This window comes from Pyxicephalus adspersus, chromosome 2, assembly GCF_032062135.1.
Source record: "Pyxicephalus adspersus chromosome 2, UCB_Pads_2.0, whole genome shotgun sequence".
Classification (NCBI taxonomy): domain Eukaryota; kingdom Metazoa; phylum Chordata; class Amphibia; order Anura; family Pyxicephalidae; genus Pyxicephalus; species Pyxicephalus adspersus.
The window spans coordinates 58,408,982-58,431,685 of NC_092859.1; the positions used below are offsets into that span (position 1 = coordinate 58,408,982).

Consider the following 22,704-nt stretch of genomic DNA (forward strand, 5'->3'; position numbering starts at 1 on the left):
ATGTGAAAACTCATGGTAATATTGGTCAACCAGGGGGCTGCTTAAAACTATATCAGATTTGTATATTTTCCTTTTGTTTTTTGTCTTGTATATGCTTTTTAGCAATCAAAAGCTTTCCTTTTAAAATACTTTGGGAAGACAAAAAAAAGCTGAATAATAATAAATAAAAATGTGGTTGCAACACAAACAAGACTGTAAAGCACCCTTTCTTGACCTTTTTTCATGGAAAAACCCGTTAGGATTAACTTTCAGATCCTAGGAAACCCCTGGTATACCTATTATAGCCAAATTTTATATCAAAAGGTAGTCATTGGGAAGAATTCCCTTTACATTGCTGGTCACTGGGAAAAATGTCTCACTCTTACAGATAGACAAAAAGATCACTGGTGTCAGTTTACCTGTCCTGAGAGGTACAAATTGCTAGTGGTGCAAGGAACCACCAGAAACCTTCTTTTAAAACACTAAAAAGAGTCAGTTTCCTATTTACCTTTAAAAAAGAGTCAATGTGAACTTTCTGCGGGGGATTGCTCATGACAATAGGCTTGCAGCTATTTAGTGAGGCAGCACAGGGTCAATTGACTTGAGAAATGAAGTTCAGGCTCCTCTCTGGGTTCTTTATTTAACACAAGAAAGAGAAAAAAAAAGAACAACAAAGCAAACTATAGCTTAGCTGGGCCACTAATTACCTCTTTGATAAATCCTGCTCTATTGATGAAATATCAGAGAAATACAAAACAAAGCCTGTTTGCATTAAAGTTGTCATTAAAAACTTGACAACTTCATCCTAAACAGTTGTTTTTGGAGCTCCTTTCCCTTCTAGTTTTGGGAAGCCACTGAACTCCCAGCATTGTTCTGCTGATTCTCCTAAATTGGACCTAAACTAAAATTTGTACTTTACATAGACAGTTTTATAAAAAGCAAAAATTACCTTCTTTCTTGTGTTAAAATGGGAGTGTCCTGGAATACATACATTTCACAACCCAGGAGCTTTTTCTTCAATGGAGGAGGTGAAAAGCTGATCTCACGCATACAAAGTCAGATTGGCACTCTTTTTCCTCCAGGAAACCTCAGAGGGAATAGGTGAGCGAGTTTTTTTTTGTTAATTTCCGCTTTAATAGAGCACCTGTGCTCTTTGAAACCAGGTGCAGACCTGGACATGTACCAGGTGGCCATTGATCCCTCCCAACTATTTGTTGACTAGCTTCAGGGCCCTTAGGCTGGCTCTAAAGGACGGTTTAAAAAACCCATTTAAAAGTTCCTGTCTCGTTTATATACGTTTCTATGCACTTTTACAAGCATTTTAAAGCTTGTGACGCATTTTACATAAGCGATTTTACATAAACGTTTATAAAAAGTTTACTTTTAACCCTTTCAGGGAATGAGTACAGGGGTACATGAAACCCCTTACTCATTCCCTGAAAGGGTTAAAATATGGGTAAAAAATTGGACGAGGCTTTGTTGTTAAATTATTTTTTTTTAAATGTGTGTTTGTGTAACTAAACTTTTTTCCAGGTTATCCTAATGCCAGGATGATTCCCACGGCTGCAATCATGACATGAGCACAGCCATGGGACTCCTCCTGACAGTGAGGGATCCCCAGGCACTAGGGGTTAAATGAGGACAAGGCTCTCCATTCACCTCTAGTGCTCTGTGATTGGCTGAGGTTTTCCAATGCTCAGCCATTCAGCACTAGACTTGAGGCTGGCTGAGAAATAGGAAACCCTGATGACAGCTCAAGCATCATCAGGATTTCCCTTTCCTCAGCCAATCAGGGAGCAGAGCAATCAGCAGAGCTCTGCTATGATGACAGCTCCGCTCCCCTAATTGCTCCAGCAGCCCTAGAGGAGCTGTAGTATGTGCTACAGATACATGTCACATCTCCTCTAGGGCTGCGGGAGCAATCAGGCTTGAGCTGTCATCAGGGTTTCCTATTTCTCAGCCAATCACAGAGCACTAGAGATGAATGTGGACAAGTCTCCCCATTCAAGTCTAGTGCTGAATGGCTGAGAACTGGACAACCTCAGCCAATCACAGGCACTGGAGGTGAATGGAAAGCCTTGTCCTCATTTAAACCCTAGTGCCCGGGATTCCCTTACTGTCAGGAGGAGTCCCATGGCTGTGCTCATGTCATGATTGCAGCCGTGGAATCATCCTATCATTGGGATAACCTTTAAAAAAAAAAGTTTAGTTACACTGACACACACATATTTAATAAAATACTTTATTATTAGAGCCTCATCCTATTTTTTACACATATTTTAACCCTTTCAGGGGATGAGTAAAGGAGTTTTATGTACCCCTGTACTCATTCCCCAGGGTGGGGTGGTGGAGATCTGGAAGTCTCTTTAATAAAGGGGGCTTCCAGATTCCAAAGACCTGCTAAAAACCCTTATAAAAGCCCCCATTGTTTACAATATAAGCTTTCATAACAAGCTTTAAAACGCTTGTAAAAGCCTCCATTAAGTTCAATAGGAGTGTTTTTTGGCATTTTCCCGCGTTTACCATGCATTTTAATTTTTTTAAATGTTGCAAGCAATGTTTAATATAAAGCTCATAAACGTGCCCGAAGGAAACTTCCTGGTGTAGATTAGCCCATTGGAATGCATGGGGATTTCAAACATGGGCTTTAAAAGCCTCAGGTTAAACGCTGGGGAAACAGTCCATGTAGAGTAAGCCTTAACATCAACTTTCATTAAAGACACCTGTCTGCTGAACCTCAGCAAAACTTTTCCTGGATCATATGCAAAACGCCTCAGCTTGGGTGCTATATAAACACTGTACAGGACATTTTCATTCAAAACTTGGGACACTGTCACACCTTCCATTCTTTATTTTTATAGTTTATAAAAATAAAGTTTATATATTTATTTTTATTTTATATATATATGTTTATATATTTATTTTTAATTTTATAGAGTAAAGCCTGTTCACATTTTGGGTTTCCAACTAGTGACAGATATTTGGAATGTTCAAAAGCAAAAAGGTTAACTACAAAAGAAATTATCTCCAAAATATAAAGACCGTTGAACAATTCTATGTTATTTATCTCTTTTGCTTGTAGCAAGAAGACCAGTGCATACCCTTCTATAAATTACTCCTTCAGCTTCACTTCTGAAATAAATATTACTCAATAGCTATGCCAAAAATACAGTAACCTTATCAATTAAGAAATATAATACCAGGGGAGCCAGGTAACTTCATTAGTTAACAATTAGTCCACCTAACTTTTTTTTTTTTATTTTAGATTTTATTCCCCTTCACACAAAATTGTAGGAACCTATCTTTATTCTTCCCTGATAATTTTATCGAAATAGAGAGGTTAGTAAAGGGATTGTTTAGGTGTTGTAATGTACTTTTTTTCACTTTGCTAAAAGACCAAGTCATTCTCATGTTTTTGTAGTTTATTAGTGGCTGCAATCCAGTCTGCTGGACTCACTGAGACACTGAACAGGGAAGGCACTTTCACAGTCTTCGCACCAACCGATGAAGCTTTCCGGGCTCTCCCTAAAGCAGAATTGAACAGACTATTAGGTATGAATGGTGACCTTAGCGGTCATCAGGCTTCCCCAATAAATTAATTGTTTAAAATATACACATTAAATCGAAAAATCCAAAACTGTGCATGCATATGCAAAAGAAAGTGAAGTGAATCAAATAAAAAGGATTGGTTGATTGTTTAATACTTGTAAACTAAGATCACATCATTAAGAGGTTAAAGGGTTGGCATGCAACTTGGCTTAACTTAAAATAAGTTAACTGGATCCATCACTCCCTAGTGTTAACTGCATTGACAATACTGTGTCATACTGAAAGCAATCACAGTCAGTCACTAGAACAACTGAAATGCTATTGCATCAATTCATCTGGATTGCATCTTGTTCATTTTGACTTTATGATTCTTATGATAGGTATGCTTGTAATTTCTTTTCCTTTTTTTCCTCTGAATTTCTCTCTACTGTTATCATTATGTCTTCTGTCTATTGTTATATTTTTCTTCCCTGTCCTGTTATTGTAATCTGCATTTGTCCTAGAGACAATATAGGACTGTGAGATACCCAGAAAACCCTGGTATTTTAATCTGCCTTGGCCCTGGAGAAATGTTGGGACCGTGAGCAAACTATAAAACTCTGTTATTTTAAAATGTTGGGTTTGTAATATGCCTTCTGGAATGGTGGGTATGGCTAGATTGCTCCTAACAGTGGTGGCATAAATGGGAATTGTAAATAAAATCTGAGCCTACTTATTGTATACACTGCACACTACTGCAGCCCTGGTACAAAAAAAAAAAAAACATCTGCTATGAGAAACAGTCTCAAAGAAGCACATAAACCTAAAGGATGCAAAACATGAATTTCTAAATACATCAACTGCTGGCTCCATGCTGTAGATTTCATAAAAAAAAAGAAAATTAAAAGAAAATGTAGAAACTCAAAGTATTCTGTACTTGTGACCAGTTGATAAAAAATAAATTACAAAAATATACCATAAATACCATATCTTTTTATAAAAAAAAAGTTGCAGCAATGTTATTAGACATTAGCATTTGACAATTTACACATATAGAAAATGAACATCAAGAATCAACATAAAGACTGAACATCATTTTAGATCAAGTATTTTACAACCAACTCAACATTTTTTAAAGAAAGTGTTGCAATGCTAGCTTTTTGTAAAATATTAATGCATATGCATGTAATGTTATGACACCGCATGAGGTCTAAATTCATTTAATTATTAAGCCAAACTTACAGTAAAGATGGATTCAAATTGCATGTGAATTGCTTCCCACAGAAAAGTGAAAGAACAGCATGTATGAATGAATGGTTTACATTTGTCCCAGAATACCCTGATACTCTATGCTTGTGTATGATTTCTAATTCAGTACAGCTGATATCTGTTTTCATTTAGGCAAATGCAAAACTGCAACTTTATAACAGGCAGCAGAGATTTATACAGAACAACATTCTATGATGTAAATTAGTAGTGGTTTGAATAAAGCAAACTATTCATAAAGGGCTTCCGTTATTAATACTATATCTAAAACCAAAATGTATCTTATTTAAAGTTGGCTTTGGAGCAGAGATTGATTATCCTTGACTTCATGTCCTGCAGACACAACAAAAAATAATCGGAAATATTTTATTAGAAATTAAGTTAATTCTTATTTTACAGTTGCTCCTATTGGAACATTTCCAATCTATTATGGTTCTAGTTACAAATTAAAATCCCAGATTTCCCATTTCTTTTAGTCCCAACAACCATGGTCACTAAAACAAATAAAGAGTCAATGCCTCCAGTGGGAACACAGACAACAATAAAAGACATATACTTTAGTACTTTAAAGGCTATACTACCTAATCCCTTTGATCTGACTTTGATTTACATGAAATTCAGTAAACACAACCTTGATAAACGAGTGAACCCACCACACCACATTTACAAAACTTTTAAGCAGTTGTTTAAAACTCTCAGTATTGTTAACATACCTTAATGAGTAGGTTCTGAGTCAAATAAAAGAAAAAAAGTGGAAGATTCAAAGAAAATGCTATTCATGATCTGTTGTATTCCACAGTCTGTTGTATTTCTGTCCCCCAAAGTTATTCCTCTACAAAAAAAAATTGGCTATTTGGCTCCTCCGTATAATACTTTGCAAATATTATGGAAACCTCAGATGATGATAATCTATGTTCTCACTTCCTCCAACCTCTGTGGGCTTGGCACTGTTTACTTCTATTGCAGCTGTGGCAATGTCCAGTACAGTTAGCCAAGGGTTTCTACTAATTGGATTTAAAACAGACAACTTGTTGCACATGTTTATTGGAGCAGAAAAGTTGTACAAATATGGGGCAAACATACAAACTTCACACTAACTTTTATAGTGAACCCAGGGCTGCAAGGCAAGAGTTCTTACCCACTATTCTAACATGCTGTTCTATGTCAACTCTGGGGCTGTCTATACTTTTAGTTAACTTGTCAAAGGATTTCTCCATTTTTTTTTTTTTCATTTTATTTTATCAGGATTGGGTGTTATGGGTTCCCCTCTCTGGTTTTGGTCATACAGCCCTGTGTTAATCAAATAGACTGAAATGGAAAAAACATGTAGTACACTGTTGGCTTTCTAATTAGATCAACAAGAAACAGTGGATTGAATTACTAATCAGCTATAGTTTTCATCTGCATTTATGTTTACTGTTTTATTTTATTCTGTTGTGTGGCATTTTTCTCTGAATCTAGCCAATGTATAGCACTGTAGCTTTATGAAGATATCTTTTTTATGTAATGATTGGGAAGAGAGATGTGACTGTTGATGATGGAAGGACCAGTAGAAAATCTAATGGTGAAAAAGATAAGGAAACAGCTGATTCCATAACTACTGTTTCATAAACATGTTATGTCCATGTCCCACTAGTTCTGCTGTTATGGACAATATATTTTAACACTGGTGCTTTTCCAGGTATGTACTGACACTTCCACTTTTGTATGATTGTCGGTTCCCTTAAGCTAAATCTTGAGGAATATTAACCAATGATGCTATGAGGTTCTTCTAAGTAACCATTTTCTGCTATACTTTCCATACCTGGTCTATCTGTATACAGGTTTACATACAGTTTGAATTCCTATACCAACATGACTACATTTATTCCCAATGTACTTTGCCGAAGCATATTGTTTTTCAAGAAAGGTATTATATATACTTTGTGTTCCTTTAAAGGTAATGCCAAAGAGCTTTCCAATCTTTTGAAGTATCACATTGGTGATGAGATCCTGGTCAGCGGGGCAGTTAGCCAACTTGTAAGATTAAAGTCTCTGCAGGGTGGTAAACTGGAAGCCATCTCAGTAAGTTACTTTTCCTAATGATATCAATGCTCATTTTTTAAATGAATTAAAAAAAGAATACATTTGCAAAAAAATATATATACCATTTATGAAATACATTTAGTATTAGTAAGTATTATACATAGAACTGCATCACTTACAATTAGCTCTTATACTTTAGACTTAGTTTTTACAGATAAGATTATGTCACTTCTTCTGAACGCTAATTTGCAATCCCTATTTATTGTACAGTGCTGCCTAATATGTTTGCATCATTTAAATACAGTTTATTAAACATAACAATACCTCTATGAAAATTATGGTTGTGGAAGTTTGTTCATTTACACCGCATATCGCAAACAGTGTTCACATAAAGTATACCCAGCACACACAGAATACACAACCTGCACTAAACAGAACACATACTGGCATGGCCAAAAATATTGGCACCCTTGCATTTACTGTATGTCAGAAAATGCACCATTTCTCCCAGAAAATCTTTGCATTTTTAAATGGTTTGGTATCGGAGATATTCCACACAAAACATCAAAAATGGCCTAGACAAAACTATTGGCACTCTCAACTTAATACTTGGTAGCACACCCTTTGTAAGAAATAACTGATGCTAATTGCTTTCTGTATCATTTAATCAGTCTTTTACATCTATCTACTGGAATTTTGGATCACTCTTCATTTGCCAGCTGCTCCAGTTCTCTCAGATTTGAAGGTCTGTGTGTAATACACTGAGCATGGAGAAAAGAAAGAAGAGCAAAGAATTGTCTGAGGATTTGAGAACCAAAATTATAAAAAAGCAAGTACAATCCTAAGGCTACAAGGCCATCTCCAGAAATATTAATGTTCCTGTGTCCACTGTGTGCAACATTGTAAAGATTAACATTGTTTACCGCCCATGGTACTGTAGCTAATCTCTCTAGACGTGGATGAAAAAGAAAGATTGATGATATGTTACAACGAGGATATGTTTGAATGCTGGATAAAGAACCTTGATCAACTTCCAAACAAATTCAAGCTGACCTGTAGACATAGGGCACAGCAGTGTCAGCTTGCACTATCTGTTGCCCTTGAATGAAAAGGGACACTATAGCAGGAGACCCAGGAGGAGCCCACTGCTGACACAAAAATAATGAGTTTGCTAAAACTAACCTGTGGAACTCACAATCCTTCCAGGAGAATGTCCTCTGGACAGATGAGAAAAGAACACACCTTTTCAGTAACTCACATTATTTGAATGTTTACAGAAAACAAAAGCCTGCAAAGAAAAAAAGAGGGTTCCTACAGTCAAGCATGGAGGAGGTTCACTGATGTTTTGAGGTTGGTCATGGGTCTGACAGCAGGACAATGACCCAAAGCATACTTCAAAAATCAACCAGAAATAGTTTAAGAAAAAGTGCTGGGGAGTTCTGAGGTGGCCAGTAGATATGAGCGAAGATATGAAACTTTCTAAAGCTACGTACACACGGCAGATTTTTATCGCCTGATAATCGGCATCGGCCAATTATCGGGCGAAAATCTTCCGTGTGTACAGTCGGTGTCGTCCGACCTGCCGGATCCACGGACGATGGACGACAGCCGATCGTAATGAAAGTGAAGGGGAGAGCGCGCAGCAGGGTGCCGCTCCGTCGCTCTCCCCCCTCCCCTCTCCATAGAGCATGAACGGTGCTGTATGTACAGCATCGTTCATGCATCTTGCAGCCCCTTGTCGTTGGAAAGGATCGTGAAAGATCCTTTCCAACGACAAAAATTGCAAGTGTGTACGCAGCTTTAGACTACATAGTAAAATCACAGCACGGCAAGAGTGATTGCTGTTGCAGCGCTGTTCAATGTATTCTTAGATAGAGTTTCACTATCTAAGAATACAGAGCACTACAGGTGATGAATGGGGACAAGTCCTGTAATTCCTGGACATTGTAGTGGAACTGCAGAGGACTGCAGTTCAGTTTCCCACGTGAAGTCACAGTCCCCTTTAGTGACGTGACGTCCCCTTTAGTGCCCTTTATTCTTAGTTAAAGAAACTCTATCTAAGAATACATAGTAAAATCACAGCATGGCAAGAGCGATTGCTCTTGTAGCGCTGTTCTATGTATTCTTAGATAGAGTTTCACTATCTTGTCCCCATTCATCCCCTTTAGTGCCATGTATTCTTAGATAGAGAAGCTCTATCTAAGAATACATAGTAGATGTACTGCACGGCAACCACGAAATAGCCGAAATAACCGTAAATAGCCATTTTTAACGTGATTCGCCGCAAATAAACTCGTATCGAAGCAAATCTTTTTGGAAAATTCGGCAAACCGACCAAATCGAATTTTCAAGAAATTTGCTCATCTCTAATGGCCAGCAATGAATCCAGATCTAAGACCCTAGAGCACCTGTGGGGAGATCTAAAAACAGCCGTTGGGAGAAGGAACCCTTCAAATCTGAGAGATCTGGAGAAGCTGGCAAGGTAAGAGTGGTCTAAAATTCATTGATTGTTAAAGAAACCAATTAACATCAGTTATTTCTTCCAAAGGGTGTGCTACCAAGTATTAACTTGAGGGTGACAATCATTTTGTCCAGGCCATTATTGACATTTTGTGTGGAATGTCTCAGATTTTTTCTCTCTGCTTTTTTGTTCTCTTCCAGTGCCACCAAAAGAAATTAGCATGGCAATGCCAAAGCATTTGTAGTTGCAACAATTTTTGGGAGGAGTGGTGCATTTTCTGACATAAATGCAAAGGTGCCGATATTGGCCATGACTGTACATTTTGGGCAAACACAAGACAAATTGCTCACAATATGAACACTATGGAGGGAAGACAGCATGCACAACACAAGCTGCACAGGGCCTTAACAGAACAGAACATACACACCATTTACAGAACATTAAAAAACACAGTGAATACAACACAGAGCAAACACAATACACACAGTATACATACTGGGCACAGCACTGAATACCCAAGACAAAAGCGCAGAGCATAAACAACATACACAAAGCAAAGATGCATGAAAAAAGAAACATGAAAATATTTTGTTAAACTTATGGATGCAAAAAAAAAAAAAAAGTCACACTATCGTAAAATGTTACGTAGTCTGGTGTTTTAAACATATGATGTATTTAACAGAACAAAAGGAAGTCAATAAAAAGAATTCATTTTTAAGCTTTGGATACATTTTAAATTATTTTAACAACATAGCACAGGTGCAGGTGATAACATTGATTACACATTTTTTTGATATGTAGGGAGTTTTAGCGATGAACAATATATTATGTCATACATACACTGATACCATATATGTTATTATATGTAGTGACAATGTAATCCTGTTACCTGTACAGCTGTCTTTGATAGTCTCACTAAATTACTGGAGCCTATGTGCTGTCATTTGGATAAGCACATTAAATAATAATCTGAGCATGTGAAAACATCTCCAGTGTTTGGGAATTCCATTTTGGGCCATAGCACATCATCAAAGTTGGATGTATGAATCTAGCACAGACAGTTTTTTTCATTTTTTAGGTCATTATCTAAGCTAAGGATAAAATGAAGTAACAGTTAAAAGTTTTTTTATAGATTAGAAAATCAAGTACATTTCATATGTGTTGTTTTTACAGAGAAACTCCACACTGTATGTCAATAAACAGCGTGTTTCTGAAGCAGATCTGATGGCAACAAATGGTGTAATCCATGCTATTAACACTGTGTTACAGCCACCAAGTAAGTGTATATAAAACTTATTGGATATTCTCCATCTACCCCCCTCAATCAACCTAACCCCCCAATCCAACTAACTGCTGGCAACAAAAAAGAATATCTAAAACCAATTGGTTTTTACTTACTGGCACTCACTAGCATATTTCTTCTGTCTTCATCTGTTTATATCCAGCGAGGCTTTCCTCAGGTGTTGACAATTACTGACTGCTTGATCTTGACACGGTGTTGTCAAGTGTCTGTGGCAAGTCCATTTTTTAAATGAACAAAAAGACCACAGTGTTGATGTCAGTAAGAAGGGGTGGGCAAGGAAAGGTGAGTGTGGGTGCCAGTGGTCCCCTGTACGGGAAATGACACAGTCAAAGAAATCTGTAAGGTACATTTAGGTGAATGTATCTTTTTTGACAAGTTAAGACATATATGCTGTTTGTTGGGTTAGAAAAACATGGGAGGAAAGAGTGGGAAATTTGGGGTTTTAAATCAGTACTGCATTTATAATTTTTTTTTACATTTTTATACGCAAGTGATGTCCTTACTTGTAAACATAATGGTAAGCCATTGCGGACACCAGTGCATGGAGTATTTTTCAATAAAACAGCTAAGAAAAAAGAGGTTGATTATTTGCTGCATTCAGTTTTCCAAATTTTTTTTAGTATAAGTGCAGTGAAAGAGTTCATTACATGTATGGATACACTGATTCAAAGACACATTAGTGCATGTAGGTTACATTCAAAGTCCTATCACATCAGGGGGCTAAAAGCTCACTCTACTAAAACTATTAGTCTGGTTAATCAAATGTAGAATTATTTAAATTTAATTAACATTTAGGCCCTCAGACTCTGGTAAGATCACATTTGACTGCTAAATAGGCATTTTAGCAATATATTTGGTTCAGTCTATGCTGTAACTGGCCACAAGGAATGTCGATTATAGTCAACTGTAGTTTCATGAATGCTGTCTTCCATACTAAACTGAAGTAGAACCCCATCTGATGCAAATTAAGCATTGAAAGGGTTTCTGATTTCAACTTTACCAGCATGTTATGCATATAAGAGAGAAACAGAGTAAAATATATGTATGTAGAATCTCTGGGTTGCATCTAATAGTAGAAAAACATACATAACATAACAACAAAGATCTTCATTAAGATTTAGAAAAGAAGTGGTGAATTACAAAAGAGTATACTATATTTAGTTAGGCAAATGTTTCTATACACAGGGTGCCATCAGCTGGAGTGTAGTTTTCTCCAGCTGTAGTTGTCTAAACAGTCTGTCTAAAAAAACTAACAGAGCTTATGGAAGATCTGTCATACCTGCCTGGCCAGATCCCACTAATATGGGGTTAAATCTAGAAACAGATATTATAGATATAGATTACCACACATATTATACAACCAGCAATAGTTCATACTTTTTGTATACTGACAAAATCAGCTAGATCATATTACTTTACTTGTGTTCTTGTGATGTTACTTTCTAATTATGCAGTGTTGGTGGACATAAAGATAAGGAAGGAAAACACTGATATTTATTTATTCTCTGCACTCACAAATTGTATGCAAAAAGTGTTAAGTATTTGCATTCACTGTAATATGGTGTCACCCATAATTACACAGCCTATAGGAAAAACAGGATCTTTGTTCATACATTTACAAATGTTATCCCTGTTAAACCACTAATGGTTGCCTCCAGTTCAATGGGCATCAACAGGCACAATTGGTCCATAGAACTATTCACTGTTCTTTTCTGTTATCAAGATGATTTAGTGGTCATATTTAATGTGGAGGGCCAGCCATGTTTAGACATCTGTAGGCAGCTTAAGTTGTTAAATCCACATTTCTTTTTGTACAAGAAATGGTCAAAGTGTAGAGGAGCATTAACTTTCACTGAAAATACATGATCTTGTAACATTTTTTTGTTGTAACGTTTTTTTTTTGTTGTAACGTTTTTTTGTTGTATTTTATTTTACTCTACAGAGGCCCAAGAAAGAGGAGATGAGCTCTCAGATTCTGGACTTGATATTCTGAGACAAGCAGCTGCATATTCAAAGGTAAATTTCAAAAAAGAGGTCTGTTTAAAAATATTTTCACAAAAGATTTACACAACGTTCATCAGTCATTCATACATTTTCCTAATTGAATTAATAAAAAATTGTAGATTTGTAGGTGATAGTTGTGTGAAACCATTTGTAAGTCGACCCGTGTAGCAAAATGTGGGATATTAATTTGCTTCCATTAGCACTTTGTTGAATATATGAAGCCATCAGCCATAAATAATGTACTTCCATTGCTTAGCCATTTTCAACCAAGGTTCCGTGAAACCCTGGGTTTTTTTTCAGTGGTTTCTGGAGGTTTTGCATATTTTGCTGTTCTTCATTTTATGATGCCTGCATGGTTCTGGGACCAACACCATTTGGTAGAGCCAGCAGCACAATTCTGCCTAAAGTTGGTATTTTATCTACCATTGTAGGGGACAATCTTTCTACTGGCTCGCAAATTAAGAGGCAAATTAACCAGAAAAGTGTTGTTTTAGTAGGGATTCCTCATGTTCTTGTCATTTGTTACCTAATTGTAAAAAGGTTGAGTAAAGTTGCCCTAGCTGCTTACTACAGTAATATAGAGCACTAAAGTGACTTATACTTTGCTGTCGCTCTCGACATTCACCTCTCAAAATTATGTTGGGGCTTTCAATTTATTTATAAAGACTTGATACTGGTTACTTCATTAAACAAAAAATAACCACTTTTGAGGTTATCAACAATCAGTACCCTTTTTAAGGCACAGAAAGATAAATTAGAAGGCTCTTTTTATATGTGGCACTATTTATTTAGAGAAAATTACTTTCCAATATTATACAAAAATATGTTGTAATTGTATTGTGTCTTATGCTTATCTGGCTTTTTTTGTAAAGCAAATGCATTAATATTCATTTTGTGCAAGCATACCATTAATAGTGATTGTGTTACTGATATGGAATGGAATGCAGAACAATGTGGAGTCATCAGTCATAAACTGGAACACATATTCATGTACATTTTTTAACAGTTTCTTACTTTGTTTTTGTTTTGGTTTTTTTCAGGTTTCTCAAAGGAACGCTCGATTAGGTAAAGCATACCATAAGAAACTTCAATATATTCATGCTGTTTGGTATACATGACCACACATATTCTCTATTTCACTGTAACTCCCCCACCCCCCATTCTTCACAATATATTTATATTTCAAAAGAGAAAATGGGTTCCATCAAAAATATAATGAATATTACAGAAGAAAATTCTTTTTGCAATACTAACGATTTCTATGATTTTGAACTAACTACAGGCCGTGAATAACTAACCACAGGCCGTAGCAAAATATTTCACTATAGTGTATAAATAGCATAAAGTTTCTTCCTTTTATATACTTGAATGGCCCTGAATGGTCAAGGTTCTTTTCTTATTACATATTTAACACAAATTATTGTATTCTCATACATCTATGTGGGGAGGTTTATGTAATGTAATTACAACTAAACTTCAGCACCTGTATGAAAGTGCTATAAGATCTATCTTTATATTTACACTACAAGCCTTTTACATGTTACAATATAAAACCTACTAGCAACTAAGTAGTAAAAGTGTAAACCCAAAAAAAGATCCTGCTAAGGTTGCTAAAAACATAAACGGTTTTACTACAGTGGGTACCACAAAGCACAAAAATTGGATAAAATTGAGTGTGTGTGTGTCTTTATGGGTTCAGTAAGGTTGAGAGATCTGTTAATGGCAGGGTTGCTTTCGAATAGGTCAATGCATTCTGTAAATACGTGGGTTGATTTTCTGAAGGCATTTAGGTGTCACAGATCCCCGCAGGCCTAGGTCATCTGTGCCTCCTTCTGGCTCGCTCTCCTTGCAGTCCCCTCATCCCAGCACCATCTCTGCCTCTGGATCCAACTCCCTGCACACTTCCTGGTCCAGGTCAGGTTGTTCTCTGTCAGCTGCTCCCTTGCCTCAGAGAACCAGGGTATTCCGCAGATGCTCTCTATCTGCTGGTAGGCATCTGAGGAACACGTGAGACTATTTCATCACCAGCACTCCCTCTGCTGGTGGGATTAGTGTCTGCGGCTCACATGGCCTACACCTATCACCTGACATCCCCTTTTTAAGGAAGTGACCTGGCAACAGGAAGTTGCCTGGACAAAGGCTTTCCTTGTGGTTCTACTCCCAGGTTTCTACTGTTCCAGTTCCTGCGTACTGTTCCAGTGGTATTCATGTACCGACCCCGCCTTGTTTCCAGACAACTCTTGCTTGCTGCCTGTCCTGACCTTTTGCTTGTTTCCTTACTACCCTTGTTTTCTGCCTACCCTGACCTTTGGCTCGTTTGACTACTCTTTTGGATTTCCCTTTGGCACTACGTTTTGGTTCCTGCTTGTTAGCAGTCACCTGCCTCGGCGGGCACGGGGGCCACAACCTGGCAGTAGCTTGCCTCACAACAAACTCACCTCTAGATGCTCTGGAGAAGACCAAGCTACTGCTTACACCCTGTGCCCCTTGCACGTCCCCACCCACTGGGTAGGTCACACAGTGGGTCCACCACTTGGCCCTGTGTAGCCGTGACATTAGGCTGTTTACTTGAGTGAAAAAACACTATGCAAAGAAATTTTCCTCTAATTTTTAGTAATTTGTGGTTAACATAAATCAGCAGAGCTTCATCTAACTCACTAAGTTAAATAATTATCCCTTTCAGAGGGAGAAATCAATCAATTTTCAATGGTAACATCCTAAAGTTCTTAAGTTCATTAACTCCACTGTAAAATTTGCCCGAACTCTAGAAAATGACCTATAAATATATAATAATAGGCTGTGAAATGCGTGGTGTTGCTGTTAATAAAGATAAACTGAGCTCTGTCTGTAAAGATTTAATACTTACCTGTCTATTAATGTCACTGCCTTGAAGAGACAGGGTGCTTAAGGCTCTTCAACATACAACACACTTCTGATTTTGTTGGACATGGAGACAGTTTGGTAATTGTGTTAAGAAAAGCAGATTCCAATACTTATGAAAAGCATGATGTAAGTGACAACAAAAACAATTGGTAGACGCAGTGGGCTCATATGCAATTACTTAGAGACCAACACTACTAAAATGTAGGAACCTGTATTTAAAACTTTTACCCCCTCGTCTTCTTTTCAGCACCTGCATATTCTCGGCTCATGTCAAGAATGAAGCAACAGAACTAAAGCCTCCGGGGTGAAAAACAAGAAACAGCCATTGCCATAAGTGCCCCTTTATTTTTAAAAAGAAGAACTACATTTTGTTATTTTGACTTTGTTGTTTTGATGTTTTTGTTTAAAACTTTTAAGATCTAGCCCAAATTGCTCAAGAGTTATCCTTTCTCAAGGCTTGTGTGCTAGATACACATGGTGGTGATCTAAAAAAACATGCCTGTTAACAATAAAGTGTTCCTGAGATGACATCTCTCTCCTGTACTTTAACCAAGAAATATTCAAAGAACAGTACTTTTAAAAATGAAAAATGTCTTTGTATGATTGTCATTTTTTCTAAACAGAATATATGGGAAATATTAGTCTTATGTTTTGGCATTTGAAATATCTTTTTTTCATTTCATAAAAGGGTTCATCTAATTTTTTACATTGTCCTTCTGGCTAGGCAATATATTTAACCTCCCTGGCGGTCTGAATAATGAATATTTTTAAATGTAAAAGTGGTACATTTAAAAATACCCATTATTTTAAATTTCCTGCCTGGTCCCGCCTACCAGCCCAACAGTCCTGCCCTCCAGCCTAAGGCTCACGAGCAGATGCCCGGCCGGCACACGCCAGCGATGCAGATGCCGGCTGGCATCTGTGTAGCCTGGTGATGCCCGGCCAACATCGCCAGGGGAAGTAGATGCCAGGCATCCCTGGAGGACGTCGTGGGCATCACTGGAGGACACCATGGGCACAGTTGGAGGACGCTGCTGGAACATGGAAACCAGGTAGGACTTTAAAACTCCCTAGCAATTTCACCCTGAGTGTGGCTCAGGGTTACTGCTTTTGGCACTAAAATTGAACCCCGAACCACACTCGGGAATACCGCCAGAGAGTAATTTTTTAGAAATATTAAAAATTAATATTTCTGTAAATATATGTCAGTGCTCATTTATTTTAAATATATTCAACAAAAAATAGCTGTCACGATGGGCCTGATTTATTTAAGCTCTCCAAGACTCAAGAGGATACACTTTCATTAATGAACCTGGGTGATCCAGCAAACCTGGAATGGATTTCTTAAAAATAATTTGCTATTTGTTAGCAAATGTTTTTAATCCTGCATGGGAGTGTATCTTTTCCAGCCTTCAAGAGCTTTATTAAATCAGGCCCAATGTGTGTGAAATTAGAAAACCACACTACAAAAAATATAACACATACAAAGTAATTTTATATATATATATATATATATATATATATATATACATTTATACACAAAAGATTTTAAAATTTATTGGTATTAAAAATACCTTTACATTTCATGGTACAGCTGCTGTAATTTTCTAAAACCTGTCAAAGCTTAAATGTGGTATGGCACCTTGAATGCATTCTGTACACCTTTGGTGTACATAAAGCTCCTATAAATGGTATTTCCTGGCTGTGTTGTTGGCTCACTGATTTTTAATATAACTCTTCACTAAAATACAAAGTGAATTACAGGCATTCCTTGGAATAGGACTTTAAATTCCGATGAGCTATTCCATATAGAATAGCTATTTTAAAAGGATTCAGACACTTAAACTTCCTTCATCAAAACACTAAGCAGTTTATTTAAAAATCAATGAATTTGACAATTACCAAACTTTCGCTGGTGGAGAATCAATTACAGGTAGTCCCCAAGTTAAGGACATCCGACATACGAACGGGGCTTCCCTGCTAGTTTGTGTGCAGGATGGAGACTTGATAGGGGGGAGGGGGGGGTGGTGGCTCCCATAACTTGCAGAAGAAATCTTTTGCTAAACAGAGCTGAGACTGAGAAGCTGTCTCAGCTGAGACAGCTTGTAACTCTTTAATGACCATGACAAACTCAGCAGTTGTTTTTTTGTATCAAAGCACAGCTTGCTCCAGAAGTTAATGAATGTCTAGCCTCCATAAAGTTTTTTTGCTTCCTTTTTTTGCTTTGCTTGTTATTAACCCACAGTGAGGATTTTATACAGTAACTGACACCATGCTGCCTAATAATATTTCGAGACAAACATCAGTCCTAATTGCATTTATTAAAATAATGTACCTTTTCCGCCTTACATACAAATTCAACTTAAGAACAAACCTACATTCCCTATCTCGTATGTAACCCAAGGACTAGCTGTACTGCCATTAAAACACATGGACCTGAGTGATTCTCCACCAGGAATTTTTTAAGTGAATGTTAAATTCGTTGTTTTGCAAATAGACTTTTAGAATTCACCAAGTGGACATAATGAACCAGCTTCATCCCCAGGAATCCCCAGGCTTCAGGAATCAGCATACAAAGGATATGATGAACAGATATTTCTTCCAATGATAAAAAGATATGAATCTGCATTAAAGTGTGTTAAAATCCTTGCAATGTACATAGTTCATCCAAAGGGAATTGTTTTTTATTTTAACAAAAGTGTTACATTTTGAGTTTCTAATTATTAACAGTGTTATTAAATTGCTTTAAAATAATCTCCAGTAGAATATAGTAATATTAAAGTAATCTGACAGATTATAGCAGAACATTTATGCTATGGGACATGTGGTTTGTTGATTTCATCATCCCTTGCTTTTTCCCTGTGGTGAAAAACATGTAACATATTAAAGCGGCATACTAATCATGTAATCATCCCCATATCTTGCATTGTTCTTGCTGATTTGGTATTTGAAATACAACCAACATGCCTAAAGCTACGTACACAAGTCCAATGGTTCTCGCCTGATAATTGGCTCAGGGCCAATACCGAACGAGAATCTGGCGTGTGTACAGCGTCCATCGTCCGAACGTCTGTCCTGGCAGATCCATGGACGATGGATGACGAATGATCCTAATGCAAGGGAAGGGAGACAGCGTGCAGCGGGGTGCCGCTCCGTTGTTCTCCCCCCACCCATCTTTATATATGTACAGCACTCGTTCATGCATCGTGTAATCCTTTGTCGTTGGAAAGGATCGTGACAGATCCTTTCCAATGACAATAATTGTACGTGTGTATGCAGCTTAACCAAATGGGTGAAAAAGGCTGTATAAAATGCTTTGTAAAGAGATTTTCAATTTTCTCATTTGTATGAATAATTTATCACTTTGTAAGTAATCCCAGTCATCAGACAAATTGCTGATGAGGTATCGATATCACTTTGTGCTAGGTGAATCAGGATTAATTATATGCATGTAAACAGTTAAAGGATCTACAGGAACTGTCTACAGTAAGGATAATAGGAGGAAAGTGCTAGTTACATCAGTACTATGCTTTCCTAGGTAAAAACTGTGCAGTGAGAGTAATGCCACCAGAATTAGAAGCCTTTGGAGCCGTGAATTAGTAATAAAATCCATTTTCAAAATGCTAGTGACAGTTAGGAAATAGCACATATGCCAGTGCTAACAACCTAACTGTAGAAATGTATAAATTATTCTAACGATAGCCAGAAATCATTTGTAAAGAAATTTAGGGGATCTCTTTTACGTTCTAAGCTTTGTAACAAATATTACAATCACTAATGTTAAAGTAAAGCGAAAAAATGTTTTTTGTATTGGTTCAAGGAGTTTTCTTGCATCCTGCAACACGTAAATTGCTGTGTAGTCTTTGCTTACTTTTCAATTTTGTGTTTATGTACTTACTGTACATTGACAAACAGTTATTCTATTGTTTAGAATTAAGCTAAAACTACTTTAGAACTCTGGTCAAAGAAAATAGTGGTAGCTTTTTCTTCTATGCAAAGGAAATAAAGAATGCTCCAGAAACTGGTTTTCTAAAGCCAAAAATGTCAGCCAAAAACACATCTAGTGCCATATAGTGGCAAATGGAACACAATTGTTGTCATTGCATGGGAAACTTAGGTTTCAGCTGGTAATGGAAAATATTTAAACTTTTCTAAATCTTATTCACATTTTAGAATAAATGTGACTATGGCAATACTAACATTTTTGTTGTCTGTTCTTTCTGTATATATATATATATATATATATATATATATATATATTGTATATGTACATTCTCTGTGCTATTTCTTTTCTATTTTTTGGAATTTTGAGTTACAAGTATGTGAAAACTATTGACATAATAAAGAATTCATCACAACCATCTGTCACAAAAAAATTGAAAATAAACACATTTTAACATGTATTTTCTTCACGTCCATACTTCTTGAATTGCATTATGAATGCTAGCATTTAAAACAAATATTATTTGAAAACAATATAGAACAAGTTAGACTCTTCAAAATGGGGGGCTGCTTAGGCCAAACATGTTTGATTTATTGCTAGCCAGAGCCATTTCTGCTGGACAACAGGTGAAAACCTTGCCTCACTATTCATTGCATCAAACATTTAAGGTTTATTCCTTGCCATTTCATTTTGTTAAACTTATTGCAGAATAGCATCCAGTATGTTGGATTGTTTCCTAATTCATGTTTAAACACTAGTATTAAAGTTAAGTTTGATAAGAAACATCAGTCTCAAATTTTAAGGCAAAACTGTAAAAAGGAAAATGTGGGCTTCTGAACTCCTAATTGCTTTCCCATATGTATATACTTATCCAAAGAAATGCTTTACTTTTTGCCTGATCACTTTTTAATGAATGCAGGGGTTGTTCTGTAGTTGTGATATTTTATTATACTCTGGCATTTCCTTTAGTGTGCTGTAAACAGCCAAGATAGGCACCACATATCGAGGAGGCAGCATGGCCTTCTCTCTGCGTTTGTAGGAATATGTTAGATCCAAACATAATTTTATGCCTGTTGGTATGCTGTTAACAAAAATGAATGTTTATACAAAAACTCTAATACTCATATAGGGAGGGCTTTTGCAGTACTAAAGTCACATTAGGTTGTTTTTCTGATTTGAACAGCAAACATCCAGTTTTTCTCTGCTACATGGATTAGGGGTTTTATAGGTAACAAAATAAAACTGGGAAAGCTGATAACATTGTTTGAGATTTCAGTTATTTCAGGTATTTGTTGGTACTTACAGCAATTGTACTTGTGATTGTAAAAGAATATTTCTACAAAAAGCGTTAATTCATGCATTCATAGGGAATGCTGACAGTTTTCACTATTTCTGGCTTAACACCGTTAGCTTTCTGCCTACATGAAAAACCACACAGCCCATAATTCCTTGTATTGTGTGTCATAGATATGGGTTTTTACAATTGTGGTGTCAGCACTCTACAACCCAATTGGTAGGATACAAATGAGGACATTCAGAACAGAGCATTAACTGTAGCCACAGACATTATAGATATGCAGTTCTTTGCTAATATATTTATGGGGACTAAGTGAACACATATTTTTAAAACAACAAGTGGATGGAATGTGACAGTATGCTACAAGTTTTCTTGGTATTGTAGATTTTACTGGAGAGAGCAGTATCAATGGGTTTTAAAACAATATAGTGCACAACACAAGAGTAGAGATGGGCAGATGATTTTTGCAAACTTCACTCAGCTGCTAATAATTCTCTTTTTGCAAATGAAGAATGGTTCATGAAAATTAGGCTAATTTTTGCCACATAGCAAATTTAATTTGCTGCCTTTGCAAACTGATTGCAAAGCCTCTGAACATGGTATTGTCACTAAAATTGTTAAAGAGATCAGAGGGGCCAGTGGAAATATGTTCAAAGACATAGCATTTCTATAACTCAAAGTATAAGCAGAAAAATGCATTTTTGAAGCCATGCATAGGTTAATCATTTACCTTAAATAATGCTTCATAGAAAAAATAAACATTTGGGGTTCCCCTCTTATATTGAGACTAGGCCTTAGGAAGCCTGGCTGGCCAGGATAAGAGAGACAGCAAACATGTAGCCCCCCCCCCCATCCTGCCCGGAACCTAGTGGGCCTTGGACAGAAAAGTAGGGGACCAGCAATCATGCTACAGCTTTAGGGCATTTTAAGCATGTTATATGAATGATGTGTGCATTAACTTGTTAGAAATGTGTCCCTTAGCATCATTCAGCAGGTGTCCCAAATACTATTCAAATTAGTAAATAATAAAAGTGTCAGATTTGAATGAGCTACATTCAGATGCATATGACCACTGCCCGGGTTAAAAAAAAGTGTTTTATAATCTATAATTAGAATTTTGTGCGAAGGGATTCCCACACCAAACTTTGCTTGCCATTTATTTAAAAAGTAGGCATTCATCAACAGACATATGTTTTATTGCCTATAACTTATTTCTACTAAAATTATTGGGTTTAGTTACCAAAGATCCCTCTGCCTACCCCTCCCCCCTCCATATTTTTTAAAACATAACTTTTTTAACTACTATGTTTAAGATAAATGGGTTTGTGATTAGTGATGGACAATAATTTACTATCAAAGTATTCAGTTCATGTGGCTGTGAGTAGTAGGAAAAGTAGGCCTGCAGCAAACAAGGAAGAAAGATAGATGGAGGGCCTGCATGATGGGGTGGGAAGAAGAACCAGGGAGAGGAGGGGTTAAATTCTGAGGATGGGGTCAGAGAGAGGTGGGGGAGAGTTATAGAACAGTTTTAGAAAAGGAAAAGTTTACCCACCCTGCCCTTCACTTGGGTATTGGGAGGGGGTACAAGGTGTTGTGGTGTAGCTGTTGGGGTCCTTAAGGGCAAGGGTCTTGGTCAGTATGTAAAAGGTGTGAGGAAAGCAGTTTTTGTGTGGTCACCCTTTAAAGAGGGAAAAAGGTGTTTTGGACGTGGAAATGAACAATTAACGGTGCCTGAGGTGGTTTTGGTGGTTTGGTGGACCATGCCTTTCAGGACCTGCAGCTTTTTGGTGTAAAAACAGGGAATGGTTTATGTTATTGTCTACAGGGGTGGAGTTGTTATGTTGTTAGGATTCTAAGATGGGTATTTCCAAAAATAGTGAGTTTTAAGTTATAATATTGTGTTTATATGTTTTGCTCACTTAATAATATTTTTTTAAATATTTTAAATAAATGGCTGTCCACAGCCATTTTACATTTCTTAACTGTGGGAAGAAGGGTGTTGAATTTTACTGGAG

The 22,704-nt window shown here is 36.8% G+C and overlaps 1 protein-coding gene across 1 annotated transcript in view; it reads left to right on the top strand.

Annotated features, from left to right (window-relative positions):
• TGFBI (transforming growth factor beta induced) overlaps positions 1 to 19,850 on the top strand; it is a 79,752-nt gene extending 59,902 nt beyond the window's left edge. The window contains exons 12-17 of the mRNA XM_072400818.1: positions 3,401 to 3,531; positions 6,713 to 6,837; positions 10,433 to 10,535; positions 12,505 to 12,578; positions 13,607 to 13,631; positions 15,697 to 19,850. Coding sequence (XP_072256919.1) covers positions 3,401 to 3,531; positions 6,713 to 6,837; positions 10,433 to 10,535; positions 12,505 to 12,578; positions 13,607 to 13,631; positions 15,697 to 15,743 — 505 coding nt within the window. The 3' untranslated portion in view covers positions 15,744 to 19,850. The remainder of the gene's footprint in view (positions 1 to 3,400; positions 3,532 to 6,712; positions 6,838 to 10,432; positions 10,536 to 12,504; positions 12,579 to 13,606; positions 13,632 to 15,696) is intronic.
• The last annotated feature ends 2,854 nt before the right edge of the window (positions 19,851 to 22,704 follow it).